Source organism: Diprion similis, chromosome 11 (genome assembly GCF_021155765.1).
Source record: "Diprion similis isolate iyDipSimi1 chromosome 11, iyDipSimi1.1, whole genome shotgun sequence".
In the NCBI taxonomy this organism is placed as follows: Eukaryota; Metazoa; Arthropoda; class Insecta; order Hymenoptera; family Diprionidae; genus Diprion; species Diprion similis.
This window is the reverse complement of record NC_060115.1, coordinates 8,358,599-8,376,361: the sequence shown is the minus strand read 5'-3', so window position 1 is coordinate 8,376,361 and position 17,763 is coordinate 8,358,599. Positions and strand designations below refer to the sequence as shown.

Below are 17,763 nucleotides of genomic sequence, written 5' to 3'. Positions count from 1 at the left end.
ACGGAAACAGGGTTTGGTTATCCACAAAATTGACGAGAATCTTCACCGCAACCGGATGTACCCAGAGGGTATATAATAAACAGAAGGATCTCCCCCTGCCTGCAGTGACTTGACTTTCCAAGACCAGATTCAAAGAGCTACTGAAAGGGTTTCTGCTCAAGTACCGAGGAGTCTGCTACACGTGTCACGTCATTCTGTCCTTCTCGTACAAAAGTCTTCTTCTTTTTCTCCTTCTTCTTCTTCGTCTCGATGAATGTTACACAGAATTTAACGTGCAGTCTGTGCACCGCACGCCCTAAAAAACCAACTCGAGTGCTAACAGATAAGTCAACAATTACCATTCACCAACAAATATGTTCAGTTTGTATTTATAGAAACCGGTTGTCGTTACGCGTCTTCGTACGTCGTAACAAAAAAATATAGATGAAAGACCGATATTGCAATGGTAATCAAAATTGTCCATTTATTATTTTGTATATAATTGTTATGAAACGGGATTTGAGTAAAAAAAATTTAAAAAGAGTATCCAAAATATTTATAGGAATCCGTAAATTATCTTTAGTAAAATCTCAATCCTGTTCAAAAAATTGCAAATTTATGATCTTTATTTTCAGATAATCAGAGAGCACTTCAAATTTTATTTGATAAAATCTATTAGCGATATTCTACCCGAAGATCCGTTGTGTTCTTCGTAACGTCTGTCAGTAATCTTTTGTCTTGGCAGTTTCAATTTTTCATAAACGTCAATTAGCTTTGTAATAAAAGTGCGGAAGCTTTCGGGATAAGATATTGCTAGAAACTTGGGCCTTATCATGAGTCCCGAGTTCTGTTCAGATAGGCAGAGGAAGAGCGAAGATCAACAACCCAAGAGTGTGTTTCTTATCTCCGGATGCGGCGGCTGCTGTTGCTGAAGCGTATATATAGGATATAAATGGAGAAGTTCCGCCGCCCCGAGATATTCGCCATTATAACCATACCTATAGATACCTACTCGTATGTATAACATCTTTGAGTAACAAGTGAGCTGAGTGAGAGGAAACGGCGGAAAAGCGAAGCGTCTGGAAAATACGTGAATAATGATGAATATCGCGAGAGGATTATACGTAGAAGCTAATCACGCGACAGCACAAGCTAGTTAAACATGGTTGTGGATACAAAACTCCTCATTCTCGTCGGGGTCGATGAGAGGAGATGCAACGATGCAGTTTCAAGCGCGTGCAGACGTTAAAATTAGTTTTTGCCAGCAGGATGCTGCAGCAACGGCTGCAGATCGTCGGGCGCCTCTGCAGTCTGCATACCTACTTCCAACGAAATCTTTTATACTTTTTATCCCTGCTATACGTACGAGTATATAGTCAAAGACATACCACGTGAATCCACGCAAAGATTTATATGAGAGCGTGCGTTATACGTATACCGAAGCGGACCGAAGCAGTCGTATAAATAAAACTGCGTATTTTCAACGGAATTTATCAAGAACTAGCAAAAATGATTGATTGTTTTTCAAACTCGATTAATCGAAAGCTAAACGATTATTTTTCCTCACTGAAACGGTTTTTGTTTTTTACATGTATAAATTTATGTGATTGAAGTATCGATCGTTATCACAAGTCAACAAGAATTTTTTATTTTCCTTTTTTTAGTTTATATTTAAATAACTTTTATCCTATACAGTGAATAATAACTTCTCGGTTCTACTAAATTAATAATTTTTACAGGAAAGTATACAACAATTGTGTGAAAAATTTGCAAAATCAAGAAAATGGTAAACCGGAGCTTGAACAAAAAAAATTCAATTGAATTTAAACATGGTAATGGAAATTACATTGTTATTTCATTTTTTTCACGGATAAAGTATATGAGGCATTCCACCCTGAAACGACCTACGTCTGACCTTTTCCATCGGCAATTTTATTTATTTTTAAGTACGGTCTAAAGTGTGTACAAAAAAATAATCTTCCAGTGCGAGTTTTAGATTTCTTGAGTCACGGGTTTGACTTTCACTGCTCCCAGAAACTGTAGAACCAAATTTTCTAGAGAACAGCCCGAATCGATAGGCTTTGAATTCTTCTCGTGAATTGGTTGCAAAATAAAAAACGATAATTTTCAGAGTTTCAAAGTTTAGAGAATACAAATTCATATTCGATTCGATCTCTCTCACTTTTTAATTACCTTCTAGTAGTTACATCGTTGGATTAGAATTTCAAACAACAATGTTCCGGATTATGACTAGACGTAAGCGTATCCGTCATATATATATACATATATACGTATATATAGCTCAAACGCACAATGCGTATGCAGGTTCGCGTGCACAATATTGAATGCATGATTTATGAAGTTACAACACATCGTGAGGGGAACAAGGTATCCTTGCACCGGAACTGCCGCAACGGAACATCTGTTTATCATTGTTAACGGGTTGAGTATAATGTCAGTGCATGCAGCAAGAAGGAGGATCCTTATTAGAGTTCCGGGTTTGAAGACCCCCCGGGGTTACAACTTACAACGCTGCCCTCCACCCTTTCGGCTTGTCACTGCAATGTCATCACTGAACTGATTTAATTACAGGTAATAGAATCCTGACTGCGTTGCTCTTATCCATTCGTACAATGATTCAATGCTTTATTTCCATGTACAGGTTCAGTAATGGATCTGATTCGAAAATACGAGCTTGAAGTTAGTAACGTTATCGTAACGAAACGTTAGGGAAAAAAAACTCTATTTTTTGAATTTTACAAAGATGATGAGGGAACTAAGATTTCGAGAGATTTGTTGTTACGGAATTTCAAAAAATTCCAAAATCGCGAAATAACGATTTTATATAACCTAAGCCACAATTACATTTATTCTGTAAGAACAGACATTTTCAACACTTTGTTTATTTATAGCAGTCAATATATTCTCGAAACCATTATAATCCCTGCTAAAATATCAACTTTAACATCTTAGAAGTTCAATTATGCAAAAAAAATTATCACGATATCTGAAAAATTGAATGTAAATCTGGAATAACCCGATAAGAAAAGGTGTCACGAAGGATTAAATTCAACAGATTAATTATTATCTTTCTGTGCGATTATTTGTTTAAACACGTGTAGGTATTACAGAACATTCGTGTGTATCACCGCGTATATCGTCCTCATATAACTATGCGGGAAAAGGTCGACCCTCTTACATGTAGAGCCAGAGAATCATTCCGCAGAGTGGTTTTCTGGTTTTTAAGCGTCGAACGACTGCAGCAGCAGCAGCAGTAGTAGAAATACGGGATAAAATCTTATATTTACATTCGACAGCGATGTTTGGCCATATTTTTTACCGATAGATCCGAGTTGTTTATGCCAGGGATCGAGAGATCGCGAATTATTCTCCCTGCATCCCCTAAAATCGAGGATCCGATCGTCGATCTTCGTCCTTTCCTTTTTCACAGACGCCTCGTGAATTCGGTATATACACGAAATGCGCCGGGTTTTTGCGAGGAAAAAGTGAGTGATTAAATAAGCAAAAATTTCTTTCGTATCGCGGATACTAAACACCGCATTTTCGTAGGTTTGAATCATGCTTGCACGCATGGCCGAGAAAATTATTATGCAGGTCGTTTAATCGTCTGCTCGGATCCTGCAGGACCTTTAGTCCTGATCGCCAGTTTTTAATTGAAAGAGTTGAAAGAAGGATTCAAGAGTTATAAAAGTACACTCGCGACACGATTCGAGTACTATAAATCATATAATTGAATTGTGAAAACTGGTGGAATTTTTTCAATAATAAACATGATCAGCGAATATCGTGCAAGAATTTTTTGTTGAGAAAATTCCTATCAGAGATTCGACTGTTTTCAGCTCAGCAATTAGAGATATATACGTGAAAAATGAAGGGATGATGAAAAATATCCGCGCTTCTGCAATCCTATAATTCCGCGGAACGTAATTCGCACGATATACATATATAACTATCTCAAATTTTCCAATCAGCTTATAGAGCCAGAGGTAAAAACTTTTCGATATATGTTGTATTAAAGCTCTGTATATATACTCGTTAATGTACAAAATATCATTCATAAACAATATTCATGAGTATATAAATACATATAATTTTCGAAATAAAATTTAAGTAACAAATTCAAATTAATAGAGATAAAATAAAAACCAAAGCAAAAAAAAAGGAAAAAATGTACAACTAATCCTGAAAGATAAATCATCAGAGATAAAGAAAATTATTAAAAACAGATCAAAACTCACGCGATACTCGATATAATTTCATTAAAATCAACATCGAAATCAGCTGAATGGATAACTTCCAGCTGATCATTATTATCCGCGACTGAAATTCCAGAAACGGTTAATCTTCGGCAGTATATGCCATGTAGAAAATTGAGAATGAAAATGAAAAAAAAAAAAAAAATTCAAATGTCAGAGAATCGTACGCTGTGATGCGTTGATTAGCATTGGAAATTGCGTTCACGGACGACCAGCAGACCGTAGCGACCGATCGAAAAACGCGCCTTTCTTTTTTCTCAGGTTTTTCCCAATTCTGAGGGAATTTTCATTGATATTCGTCGAATACCCAATTATTTTTTTTTTTATTTTTAATTGTATATATCAAGAAGAAAATTGAAAAAGTTTTAGGACAATAACGTGAAGACATATTCCGGTCGATTTAGCTGACGGAATGCCCTATACGTATGTGACAGGTAGTTTACGCCGGGTCTGTACCTCAATTATAACCAAGAATCGCTCGTACAGGGCAAGAGCGAAGTTCAGTGAAGAAGGAAAACGAGTGTCAATGACCATATCGACTATCCGCTGCAGCTGCTGCAACTGCTGCTGAAATTACATCCAGCATCGGCATCAATAGCAGCAGTAGCAGCAGTTGATAAGTACTAACTGCAGTGATGAAATACTATCTTCTTCCACGATTATACCGCGGATTGATTTTGAATTTTAAATTAACTTATTCCGCAAATGATTTATCCGTATAAAAGTTTTCACTTTCTTTAATTTTGTTAACCTAATTTCTACCGAAGGTTTTAAATGTGACGAATATTTACTCGATATTGATTCAAATCGTTTCTATAATTAGTAAAAGTGAGAAGAGAGAACAAAAAATTCCAAAACGCAGAAAAAAATTTGAAAAATGAGAAACAGTGTCGTCAGAATTTTATCATCATGTTACGTTACTTCTCCTGACCCAGTTGAACCGACTTCGTTTTCTTGCAAAAAAAAAAGTGCATGCGAAAAATCCTATAAAACTAAAGTAAAAATATTTAACCTGTTTTCTTTTTTTTTCTTTTTTTTTTTGTTTAGATACGTTTCCTATAGATGGTAAAACATGATTGTACACTGTAGAAACTTTGGTAATAATTGTACTCTCGTTAAAGAGGGGACGCCGGTGAAATTTCCATAATATCGAGTTTTTCGTTGTTGATATGACTATAAAATATTTGATGAAAAATTCAATCTTTCGCGAAGAAGTTTTCATCGCATCTTTTTTTAGACAGTTTATTACGTACGACTTGCAATAAACCCATAAAATTTAGCAACGTACACAATTATTTAATGGTATATATGTTAATGAATAAAGTGTTTTTGATAAAATTTTGAAATCAAAAATAAAAAAGGAAAAAACCGAAAAACACAATCATAATACATACATAGAATATAATAAGACTGTAAAGATAAATAAAACTGGCATGGAATAGTCCATATCTACATATATACATAGATATGCTTAAAGTATGAGTTATTTTAACTGAACAGTTTTTATTTCCCTTGTGATCTGGAGTGCTGCTAGTGCTTCTATTGCTCCTGTAGTAAAAACCCATTTACAGGCGGAAATAAAAGAAAAAAAAAGAAAAAATAATCATGAAAATAAAACATATATACGAGGTATGCGTCTGCTTAATTTGAACTAGAAATGCGAAAAGCATGTTCGTTTTCAAAAAAGTAGATACAAAAAATACGTCTACGTTCATCAAAATTCAAACCCTCTTTCTGTGCAGTCCGTTGTACATATATATAATCTACGAGTAGATATAATTGCGAAATTATACGCCTTTTGCAAGGACAACCACTTCGTTACGTCTCTGTGTGTGTGTATAATATTCTTACACACAGACTCGTGAACTTTAACTATAAACACAACACATACAGGAATACGTATTTATATACACACGTGTATCGGCGGGCGTTAATTATTCCTTCACAGTAGGAAATAACAATTATGAAAAAAAAAAAAAAAAAAAAAAAAACAGAAAAAAGGAAATTTCAACGAACTTTTGCGATCGTTGGACGCGACAGAAGAATTATTCTGAACGACTGTAGTGCAAAAAAAAAGTTTCGGCGAGATGAGAGGGGGGGTGGAGGCGGGGGGGGGGCTTCTTAGAGATCTGAAATACAGAAACTGTTCAGTTCACATTTTTATTTATTTATATATATATATCCGAGAATAAAAGGTAGCACGCCTTATATTCTCTCGTAACGCAATGACGGAAAAAAAAAATCCCAAACGCAAACGGTCGAAAGAATTTCACTCACACTCGGGACGTTTCGTTCGCGAGAAAAAGATCGACGCTTATCTATCGATGTAAATCGCGCAATTTACAAATGTAATTCGATTCGACGATTTACTTTCGCATGGATTATACGCATAGAGTTAAATTTTACTCAAATATAGAATTTTTACGGTCTACACAATTACGCAATGATCGTGTAACTTTTTAAATACACATACGATTATATAATAATATATAACGAAATTCACAACGTATCTTCGTCTAACGATAAGCGGACATCCGGTTCGCATAATTGCAAGTGTCCTAGACTGAAATACTTGTTATTCATCACCTCTTGATGGTCAGTCAGAGGCTCTTTAACACAAACTGACGGAATTAATAAACCAAGTTTATTGATTACTTCCGACGTGATCCGAGACAAGATTGGATCTTAGACTAGATAAAGCGAAAGCTAATCATCTATATCTCTCGATGTGTATAAGATGTAAATTGAATGATTATTCAAAGGATATCCTAAAGGTGTTAATAACGATCATATAATCAATTTTATTTATACAAAAAACGATTTCGTACGTTATAAAAATTTTCGAAAATTGTCAAAATTTCTATTCACAAATGAATGATACAATAACTATCTCTCGTTGAATTTTCTATCGGAAAATTTGAAACCTCTAAAAGTTAACGGAAAATATGATTTTTCGTTAAGGGAGAATAACGAATAAGAGTTTCTTCGAACCTGACAATCAGTCGGGAATAAAATTATTCAAATAAAGCTTTGGATGGAAGGAGAAGCCGCGATGGATATATTAGGTATACACAGAGTATAATATTCAACGTACTCGCGGAGGGAACAAGAATATTACACATGGACTAATAGTTCGCGGGAGTTCGCGATACGTATCAAAGAGAGGCGTCAGGATGCCGGGTACATAAAAGACGTCGTTTTCAACATTTTACACGTCTTCTATTTTCAAAGCGATATCGCAGGAAATATATACACAGCGATACATGGTATATATATATATACACATATAATACAAACGAGCGGCGGAAGTTCGCTTGACGCGATGAATTTGAAATGAGTGCTGCCGCTGCAGTGATATACATATATCATAATATATAATAATTATAAGTTGAATAAAAACAAGCGAAAAAGCGCATAATGACCAAAAAGAGCATTAAGGCCGAAAATAGAACTCAACACCGATTCGAAAAATAGATACTAAAATTGTTGAGGAAAAAAAAAATAACTTCTATATATTTGCAGAGTGACGTGGAGGTGAAAAATAATTATAAAACCGGAAGATGATTCTCTGGAAGTTTAAATTGCTCGAGTCACACCGAATTCGTGCGAGTAATAACAATTTCACGGTATACCTTCAACTATACCTCAAGCTTTTCGGAGTTCCTTATGCGTACATATTCTTACATTAAATTTCTCCACCGAAGCAGAGAGAGAGAGAGAGAGAAGAAGTTTCCGCCGTGCGATATCCATTAACAAAAATAAAAGTTACAATAAGGAAAGTTTGGTAATTTTGAATGCGCCGCATTATTGTGTAATAACGAGATTCTTTGAAAAGTGAATTAAACAAAGCGATTTATATACCCACACTATGACATCCATGGGAAAAAAAAACGATGATGAAAGAGATGAAAGGATCTGACGGAAGCAGCTCTTGCGGAATATCCGCGAATAGAAACGCAGTAGAGAGAGAGATAAGCGTTGCGCGATTTTTTCAAATGCCGCAAGCTGGGACGTTGAATCATTCTCGGAATTCACATCTCATCGTCAGAGGATCGTCGTTTATTCGCAGTTGGTTTTTTTTTTCATTTTATTTATTTTATTTTTATCACATACAACAAATCATGCTCGGTACCGACGCAGAAATTACAATTGGCAATATTGAAGCCTTGAACAGGAATAATCAATACTATATCGCGTGTCTAATGGTGTAAGGACAGTGCGCCATTATACACGACCTTTCGCCATGCGTGATGGTAAAAAGGCGTATTTTTCTCCCCTCCTTTTAAATTGAAAAATGGATGGGTTAATGGTAACAGGTGGTAAGTAACGACAGTTATGCCTTTTCATCGCGAAAATTCATATGAAAAATAATCACCTTCACTAATGGTACGACCTTATAGAGTTACCTTTTATATTATTTTTTGTGTAAATAAATTTTCAACATTCTTCCCAAAATCGATAGATCCTTGCGTTTCAAATATATATGTATAAACGACTATTTAGAAACTTCAGAGTGGAGGATGAAGGTAGTAAGGTTACTGCAACGATGCATGTCCAGTGAAAATCGTTACTCCGCACTTTTATGAATGTCCAAAATTTATTAAACCATGGTAAATAAAATATACACTCATATTTTCTAAAACCAACTCCTTGAAAATCATTCTAAAATTGCGCAATAATGATTTTTCTCTGCTGTTTCGTTACGTTAAGTTTAATAACTTCAACCTCATGTCCAGATTGCGTCTTTGTGAGTATAATAACCTTCGATAAAATTTTCCTGTATTGTACGCTTTACTTAACTTTTGTTCGATTTATGCTCACCGCAGTTACCAAATTCCCAAAAATTTCGCGACGAAAGTTTACCTAAAACTTCTTTCACAATTACAATCGATGTTATACAAGATAATCAACTTGACGTGGCTGCCTAAAAGGCATTTGTATGAAGGCCAGTAGGTTGCGGAGAAGCAGCCCACGCATAACGTTCAATATATCCAAAGAAGAGGAGAGAAGAGATAACACGGCCCATCCATGCGTACGTATATACGTGGATAGAAGTTTTTCTTATCCATTCGTTTTCTCGTTCCCGTCGTTCCTCTCTCTTTTTCTCTCTCTCTCTCTCTCTCTCTCTCTCTCTCTCTCTCTCTCTCTCGACGAGCCTACACACAACATTCCAAAGAGGGCGGACACTCACCTCGGCCTTCTTACAGCGTTGCATCTTCCGCTCTCAACCCCGGGATCGAGTGGGTACGATCCTACTCTCTACTCGGTTCGTTCCATTCAAATTGTTATGGGTGCGCGTCCCTCCGGCAACCTGTAACCTGGAATGCGGAGGATTTGAGCGTAAGGAGAGCCGATCTCAAAGTTGACGGTGTCACGTTGACGGTTATACGGAAAATCCGAGAGACTAAATCACCGTCGTGCAAAAGAGCTTCATCGGTAAAATACGTATTTTTAGGTGTGTATAGCTATTTTATTGTTATACGATTTACTGATTTGGATATGCGATTCCACAATTGCGCCGAAACGAAAACGATCTTTTACAGAAACGCGTATCGTCTTACTAAATTCATTCTCATTCGGTAAGCGCACTGAAAAATTCGCATTAATATACCGTGGATGCAAAGAAATTTTATTTACTTAATACAGAATCGCGAGTGCGGAATACAAATTAAATATATATATATATAAAATAGGTCTACATTTCGATAGAAGAAAAATAATGTTTTAACTCAACGAATCAAAGACTTGATTCGGTTGAAGGAAATATATCGTCTCTAACAAAGTATTATGGTTTATTAAATTTGGGGAAATCGATCACGTTATAAGGATTAATTGTTTTTTTTCCAATAGTAATATCGAATCGTTTGAACAATTTTAACGAATCAGAGTTTACTTCGATTGCATATATTTGAATCGAGTTGGCTTTTTCAATTAAGATCAATAGATTCAAAATTGTCTTCAGTTTTTACGTTAAAAATTATGAGATATTCTTCTTCTAATTAACTTCAGTTTGATTCTCGACTTTTTCACCAACTTGGGATAAGATTTTCTTCCCGGTTGACATTTCGGAGCCTCGATTACCGGCTCGAGTATAAACTTCTTTCCTATGTTTATTTTTACCAAGTAGGTACGCGAGGGAATGCGGGCGAACGAGAGGCGAGAAGGATAACGCCCACGTACTCGCCATGTGTGTGCTGCTGATCGGAGAACGAGAATGAGAATGAGAATAAGAATGAGAATGAGAATGAGAATGAGAATGAGAATGAGTCAGTCAACGTCGGTCGACGAGCCTCGCCGTCGCCGGGAGTTTATAAGCTTTGTCACTTTGCGTTGCCGGACTTGTTCAGCCTCTCGAACAACTCGAACCCAACCAAACCCTATCAAAGATATTTAAATATGCCCAAAGACACGCGGTATAATATTATCCGTCATGCGATAGAGTGCCACAGCCGTTTTTACATGCAGCAATCGAACTCTTATTGCCTAAAATGTTAGACGAAGAAAATAAACCTCGAATTCGTTTGGTCAGCTTCTCTCATTGAACCATTGATAGAAGCTGATTTTTCGCCTCAATGTACAAGTACAAGTACATACATGTGAGAGGAATAAAAAGCGATAATTTTACGCATTAGGCGTACGAAACCGGATTTCGAGGTGGTAATTGTATATCATCGGAAAGCGGAAGTCAAGAATAACAACGAGAACGAACATCAGCTAGTGACATATATATAGTATAGGTATATGTTTTACTCACCACAAATAGATAGAAGCGAAGCGACGTCGTTCTGACGAAGAGATAGCCAAGCGAGAGGATTCGAGTTTGGTCAACACTGCCTGATGCACAACACACAGTTCGAATATCACTCTGAATATAAACAAACATCGAACCACATCATCACTGTAATCGAATCACAACCATCACACGTTGAATATAAATAACTTATGCATCGTCGTATCCTGGACGATTATCGTCGAGTTTCTCCTGTTGCGATACATAAGACAAACTATAAAACACTGCATGAAGAAAACCACTAGACGCCCGACACTGTAACATACCGCATACGCGTACGTAGATGTATGGAAACAAAGAAGAGAGCGAGAAAGGATATGGAGAGAAGAGAAAAAAGGGGGGAGGGAGAGGTGAAAACACAGTCGAATACGCGTACTCCTTCCGCTTTATAATACCGAGTAGAACTAGTGAGATAACCGAGGCGGTGGTTGTGTAGGTACAACAACGAAACCGACGCGCCGCTTCTCGTCGGAGTCGAAGACGCCGAAACGGCGTTTGCGGCCGGAAAACTGAGAGAAACTATACTCGGCGCGTTCAACCTTGCCGGGGATAGGATAAATTATCCTCGAAAAACACCTGCAGCTATCGGTGTAGCATGGCTGCTGCTGCCGCGGCGATACTGGATGCGAGAATAGGCAACAGGTTCGTCGGAGGGGGGAGAGAGAGAAGAGAAGAGAAGAGAAGAGAAGAGAAGAGAAAAGAGGCGGCGGTGGTCAGCAGCTCGGCAGGTAGATCGCCCGCCATCATGCCTTCAGTTCCTGTCCCAGCATCCAGCAACAGGTTGGCGGGGAAGGAAAAGGCAGGGGGGGGAGGGATCACGGAATGAACCGAGGACTGGCCTGTAAGGCGGGCCGTGATCCATATCCGACAATATTACGCTGCAACGTTCGTCACACGGCCGTCGAAGGGCTTCGGTTACGATCACGCCGCGCAGCTGGCGTTATTGCACTATTTGTTAAATCGCGTCGCTGATTTTTACGCCGAGTACGATGACCAGGCGTCGCCATGTTCGATTTTTCGTTTTCGTTTGACGAAATTCGTTGGAAAACAAATGAACGTTTGCTGGCTCGTATCTTATTCGGCTAGGTTCAGGCGGTCGAATCCGTCGCCATGTTGAAAATTTTTGATTGTCGGTAACGCTTTTGGATACCAATATTATATCGTTTAGCTAACGTTAGATTGTGATTTTATCTGGGATAGGTTGAGTCATGGGAGATTAATTTATTACATCATCGCACCGATATTATCACTCGAATTAGCCATCGTGTCGGATTGATTGAGTAATATACTCCTTTCGACTAGCGCGACTTTGACGTTACGTCCAGATTCTTATACGTATTCGAAAATTCTTACCAATTTGTACTTTAAACTTGGAGATTTCGAATGGCGAGCACACGTAGATGTTCTGTAATTTCATTTCAGGCTATGAAGGAGGTTTTCCGTTTACAGCGAATCCCTCATCGGTCGTAAAGAAAGTTTTATCGCCTTCAACGTTAATCGGCGCTGAAAACTGGCGAAAACGAACGCAACAAGTGACGCGCGACGTGAAGTTCACCGCGGATCGGGCTACAGGAAGTTCACGAACACTTCGTCACTAGTGTCATCTGTAGGTGAAAACGTGAAAGCGAGAGAAAAAAAAGACGGTGTTGTCACCTCGAGTCGATCGATAAAATAGTTTTCGTTCCGTATCGTCGTCTCGCTTGCTCTACGGTTTCGCGACTAGCTTCGTCTCGCTCGAGATATAAAAAGGGGGATGAAAAAAGAAAAAATACCAGGCGACGACATCGTGCGCCGTCCGTCCGTTGGCAGATGTCAATTTCTACAAACAAGGCATGGAACGAGATGTCTGACGTTTGTAGATAACAGTTTAAAATTGAAAGCAGTTGACTGATTTTCTCAAGCGTGAAGATGTGCGATTCGAGTAATAAAAAGCGATGACGCTTCTACTTAACGGTACTTAGATAAAAAAGAAGAAGAAAAAGAAAATGCACGGTGTAACGAGGCTTTGTTTGTTCGCGAAAAAGATATTGCTTCTGTTGTTGCTCGTCGTCGTGCGATAGGAACTTCTCTTCATTCCTTTCTCTACTCTCACCGTTCTTTCAGCGAACGCTGAGTGATTATTTGTGTCACTTTGTTCTACGGGCGCACCTAACCTTCGCGTGATTTTCAAACCCGTTGACGAGGTTTCTTCTATTACCCGGGAAATCGAAACGCAGCCGTGATCGAAAATGGCATGTGTACTGCTCAATCAGGACAACGTTCGCATAAAAATACCGTCTTCGGAGACGATCGAGAACGTGACCTACTACGAGATTGAGGTTATGGTGTCGTCGATCAAATGGACGTTGAGGCACAGGTACAACGATTTCGCCGAACTCCACGAGGTCCTCGTGGCTGAGCACTGCGTAGAGAAGGATATCCTACCTCCGAAAAAGTTGATCGGCAATAAGAGCGAAGGGTTCATAGAGAAGAGGAGAATCGCCCTCGAAACCTATCTAAACTCGGTTTACACTTACCTCAAAAAAGCCATGCCGAGGGAGCTCGCTTTGTTCCTTGAATTCCACGTTTACGACATATTTTTTCTACTGCAGAACATGGCGCTTCAATTCTTCAACGAAGGCGTTGCCATCCTTGAAAATTCACAGGATTACACCTTCGATCTAGTCCAGGTATTGTCATCTCTCTCTTGATTTTGCCACGTGCGATCCAAGGTGCAAAACAATGTTGAAATTATTAAAATTGGTGTAGAATCAGCCAAATTATGAGATAATTTTTATTCTATAACTTTTATTTTGTAATGGAAGTCACCTCTTTTCATTCCAATTCTTCATTCTTCATTACAGCTCTACGCCATCAGCGAAAGACTAAAGCAGCCTCGTTCTCCCCTCGAAGTCGTCGATCGAAAGTTTGACTTTAGCCATGTCTTGGACTTCAATTCGCACTTGAGAAGCCTTGTGGTTGAGGGGCGCAGCGCTCCTTATGGGACCAGCAACATTGTGCCGTGTACTCTTCCAGTGGAATTTTCCACTTTTAGGAGTGTCGAGAATCTCACGATTGATGGGTATTCTGTGAACAGAATTTACAACATGGGAAATCTAAGGGACACTGTGAAGGTTTTAAGGGTCCACAATACCTCGTTGAAGAACATCGTCGAACTTGCGATGTGCGAAGAAGTTCACAGGCACATTGCTAACGCGAACGATTCTCACCTTTGGTTAAAAGTCACGCGGTTGGATTTAAGCAGAAATAGAATCGAGGCTATCGATGAGGCGATCAGACTCCTGCCACACATCGAATCTCTGACTTTGAACAACAATGTGTTGTCTGAAATATCGAATGTTACTCTGCTTCCAAGATTGTCCGAGCTTCACTTAGCTTCCAATAATTTTACGTCATTGCCTGACAATCTGCATACCAAGTTGGGGAACATCGTTTATATTGACTTTTCGCAGAATAAATTAAACTCCTTGTCCGCTTTTGCAAAATTGTATTCGTTAGAGGGATTGGACATTAGCTGCAACCACATCGAGGACATTGAGGAGATAAAACACGTCGGGTGTTTGCCTTGCTTGGAGAATTTGATGCTCACAGGGAACCCGGTTTCCACTATTGTTGATTACAGAGTCAAAGTATTAGAGCCGTTTGGTAAAAGAGCGGCTGAAATTTGCTTGGATAATGAAAAACCAAACCAAAAGGAATTGGACACTGTTTCAATTTTACAAGCACTCAGAATAGCGCGAGAAGGTAAACCTGTTGTCCTCAATGCAGCTGACGCAGCTTTGTTCTCAGCACAAGTTCCGACCAGTTAGATTAATCGTTACTTTAAAGTTAAGTGCACATGCAAAACGCCGCTGTTATAAAAGTATTAAGGAATAAGGAAAAAAAAGTAAAGAAAGAAAAACTGCTTCATCACTCAAAATTAGACAATATTCGGTGCAAAGAAATGACTTTTGTACGTTGTAGTTGGTAGATTAGTCGAAAGATAGATTTTTAAGTATTTTTAATGACGATGAGCGATTAGCATTTTTACCAATTTCAACACGTTGAAAGGCACTTTGTCCAGGCTTATACGTTTTCGTGGCCCGTTTTCTATTACCTACCAATGTTAGGGTTGTATTCAACGACAAGAAACTTTCCCACAGAATTCTTCATCAATTTTCTGCGTAACTGTCAGGTTGGTCTAGTCGCAACTGATTTTCAATCTACTCGTTACCAAAGGATAGGAACCACGTTTGCGAAGTGTATCAGACTTTTGATAAACATTGCAGAACTTGTCAAACAATCAATAAGGTTCTTTGTCTTCGAGGCTCAATCCGCTTAGTATTCATTAAGGTATTTTCATTCTGTGTTTAGAGAAGTTTTTTTCTCATCTCGGACTAACTGCATCCCATCTGAAGAAAAAAATTAAACCTGTATATGATGATAGGTGTACATTGAAAAGTTTTGTTTCTTTACATTAATTGTAAGTACTAAGGCTGGTCATAACGCCAGTAAATATAAAATCTGATGCAATAATCCGTCAGTATATGTAGAATGTTATTTTTCTGACCTCGCAGTCACTTTTAATTAGGTCGGTGATTCGCACTGAAGTTATTCTCTTTTACTGATTTATTTATTTTTTCTTTCCAATAAATTGGGTGATATCTTTTCAGTATGCTATACCAAAACTCAGTAGGTGATAAGATTGAAAAAGGAAAGAAAAACCATCGAAAATGATTGAATAAATAGAAATCGTTTTTACGACTACAAAGCTTCGTCTGTGTAGATTGAATTATATTAATCATGTACACTATACATATATAGTCAGATATAGGATATTTATACGCAGTCACGTACGATAGCCAGGGTAGCTCTATAGCAAGCATTTGAGACAATTCGCGACAAACCCCCACAACATTATTCTCCATTATTCTTTTTATACTCAATAATAACACTAGAATTAATCTCGAATATGTATATTTACCACAAATTTGATATTAATTATGTCTGAAGTCTTGGTAATCACACAATGGAAAAACAAGAACGGAGGCTAAAGACGAATTGAATATAATGTATTACTTTAGAGTTGAATTTCTTGAGAGGAAAATAGTCGAAATGAGATATTATGTAAGTTGAATTACTGTATATGAATATTTTTATCAATATACGTATACTTATATATATATATATCTATAAATAATCTGAATATATTTACGCGTCACTATTATTCTGTACATAAAACGAATCACTATTTTGTTAATAAAGTGAAAATCTGTGATATAAAACTGCAACACTTTTATCCTTGTAAACTTAGATGTATACCTGGGGTACAAAAATGATTCCTTGATTGATGAAACAAGACTTAGAGAATATCATTCGAATAAAACAGGTAGAGGCAAAAGAAGGATATGAATAAATATTATAAAAGAATCAGTCCTGAAGCAATGTTTAGGCACTTAAATCCTGTAAAACACAAATAAGGATTAACACGTGTATAGATAATTAGTATAATAACGATATTCATGACGCTGAACAATGAAAATTAAACTTTAAGTTTGGCCTCACGGATTTTTTTCTTCACTTTGAAATGAGGACAGGAAACAAAAAACATAATAAAATATAGATCATCATCGTTATACCTCAAATACCAATCGATAATTGTTTATCGTATGGTAATTGTACAGCTCTTAACGAATAGACGAATCAGGGGTATCTATATACATAAATTGTATATATTATATGTATATAATGATGACTCATTAGAAGCACTAATCGTCAATGCGACCGGACACTCTAAATCAGTAACATGACATTCCACAAATGACTTCTTTCTTTTGCTCACTTCGTATCATGGCATTCCACAAATAACTTCTTTCTTTTCTTGCATAATTCGCCGAAACAGAAACAGATAACGATTATTTTAAAAACTAGGTAATAACTGATGTTAATATACGTGTGTACACTACAGCAAAAAAAGAAAGATTTTTAGTCGTTTCGTTTTATCTTTAATTTTATTCTTCATATTATATATACCTCTATATATATATATATATATATTATATGCCATTTTGAAAGTATTAAAATATTCATAAATAATATTAATGATTATATAATCGTATAATCTGTGTACATATAGATATACAATTAATAGGCGCTACTTTTTTTGTTGTTCTTTTTTTCGTTTTTTTATTAGTCTTTTAAGTTACACCTAAACTATGTAACACGTGTGTGTGTGTGGGTGTGTGTAAATATATAAATTACACTATCATAAATAAATTTCATTCAATTGGTAAAAACACGTATATAAAGAGGGTGGCCAATCGTTATATTGCAGTTCTTATTATAGTTTGATCTGGTCACGGTAATTAATCAAACCGATAATTAAATTATGTGTCCACACTTTCTTTTTGAGTATAATCGTTCATTCGTCGCCCTGCACGTGTATACAGACAATTCTTTTCGTGTGATATTATGTGTATCGCAAATTGTCTACACTGAAAAATCCAACGATATTCCGAATCTTGTTTTTATTTTTTTTTTTACGAGACGCGATTATGCGTCGAGAATGTACCATGTAGTATATTTTTGCAAGTAAATTTTTGCAATTTCCTCTGGCTCTACTCATCGAAGATTAGCTAACCTCGTCTCTATTACGCATATGCAATAGGAGGATAACATAGTTGAACAGAGATCGAAAAGCAATCCTTTGCAATATTTAATTGCACATATAGTATGACG

At 37.1% G+C, this 17,763-nt stretch overlaps 2 protein-coding genes across 2 annotated transcripts in view; one reads left to right on the top strand and one right to left on the bottom strand.

Annotated features, from left to right (window-relative positions):
• The window catches only part of LOC124412419, a 190,960-nt gene extending 179,660 nt beyond the window's left edge, over nucleotides 1–11,300 (bottom strand). The window contains exons 1-2 of the mRNA XM_046892276.1: nucleotides 11,011–11,300; nucleotides 9,448–9,567 (exon numbers count right to left, since the gene is read on the bottom strand). The gene's annotated coding sequence lies outside the window, so the exon portion shown is untranslated. The remainder of the gene's footprint in view (nucleotides 1–9,447; nucleotides 9,568–11,010) is intronic.
• Nucleotides 11,301–12,814: 1,514 nt separating this feature from the next.
• On the top strand, nucleotides 12,815–15,760 carry LOC124412420 (nischarin). The gene is made up of 2 exons (XM_046892277.1): nucleotides 12,815–13,715; nucleotides 13,890–15,760. Exons 1-2 carry the CDS (start codon nucleotides 13,275–13,277, stop codon nucleotides 14,853–14,855), a joined length of 1,407 nt encoding a protein of 468 aa, XP_046748233.1. The 5' UTR covers nucleotides 12,815–13,274; the 3' UTR covers nucleotides 14,856–15,760.
• The last annotated feature ends 2,003 nt before the right edge of the window (nucleotides 15,761–17,763 follow it).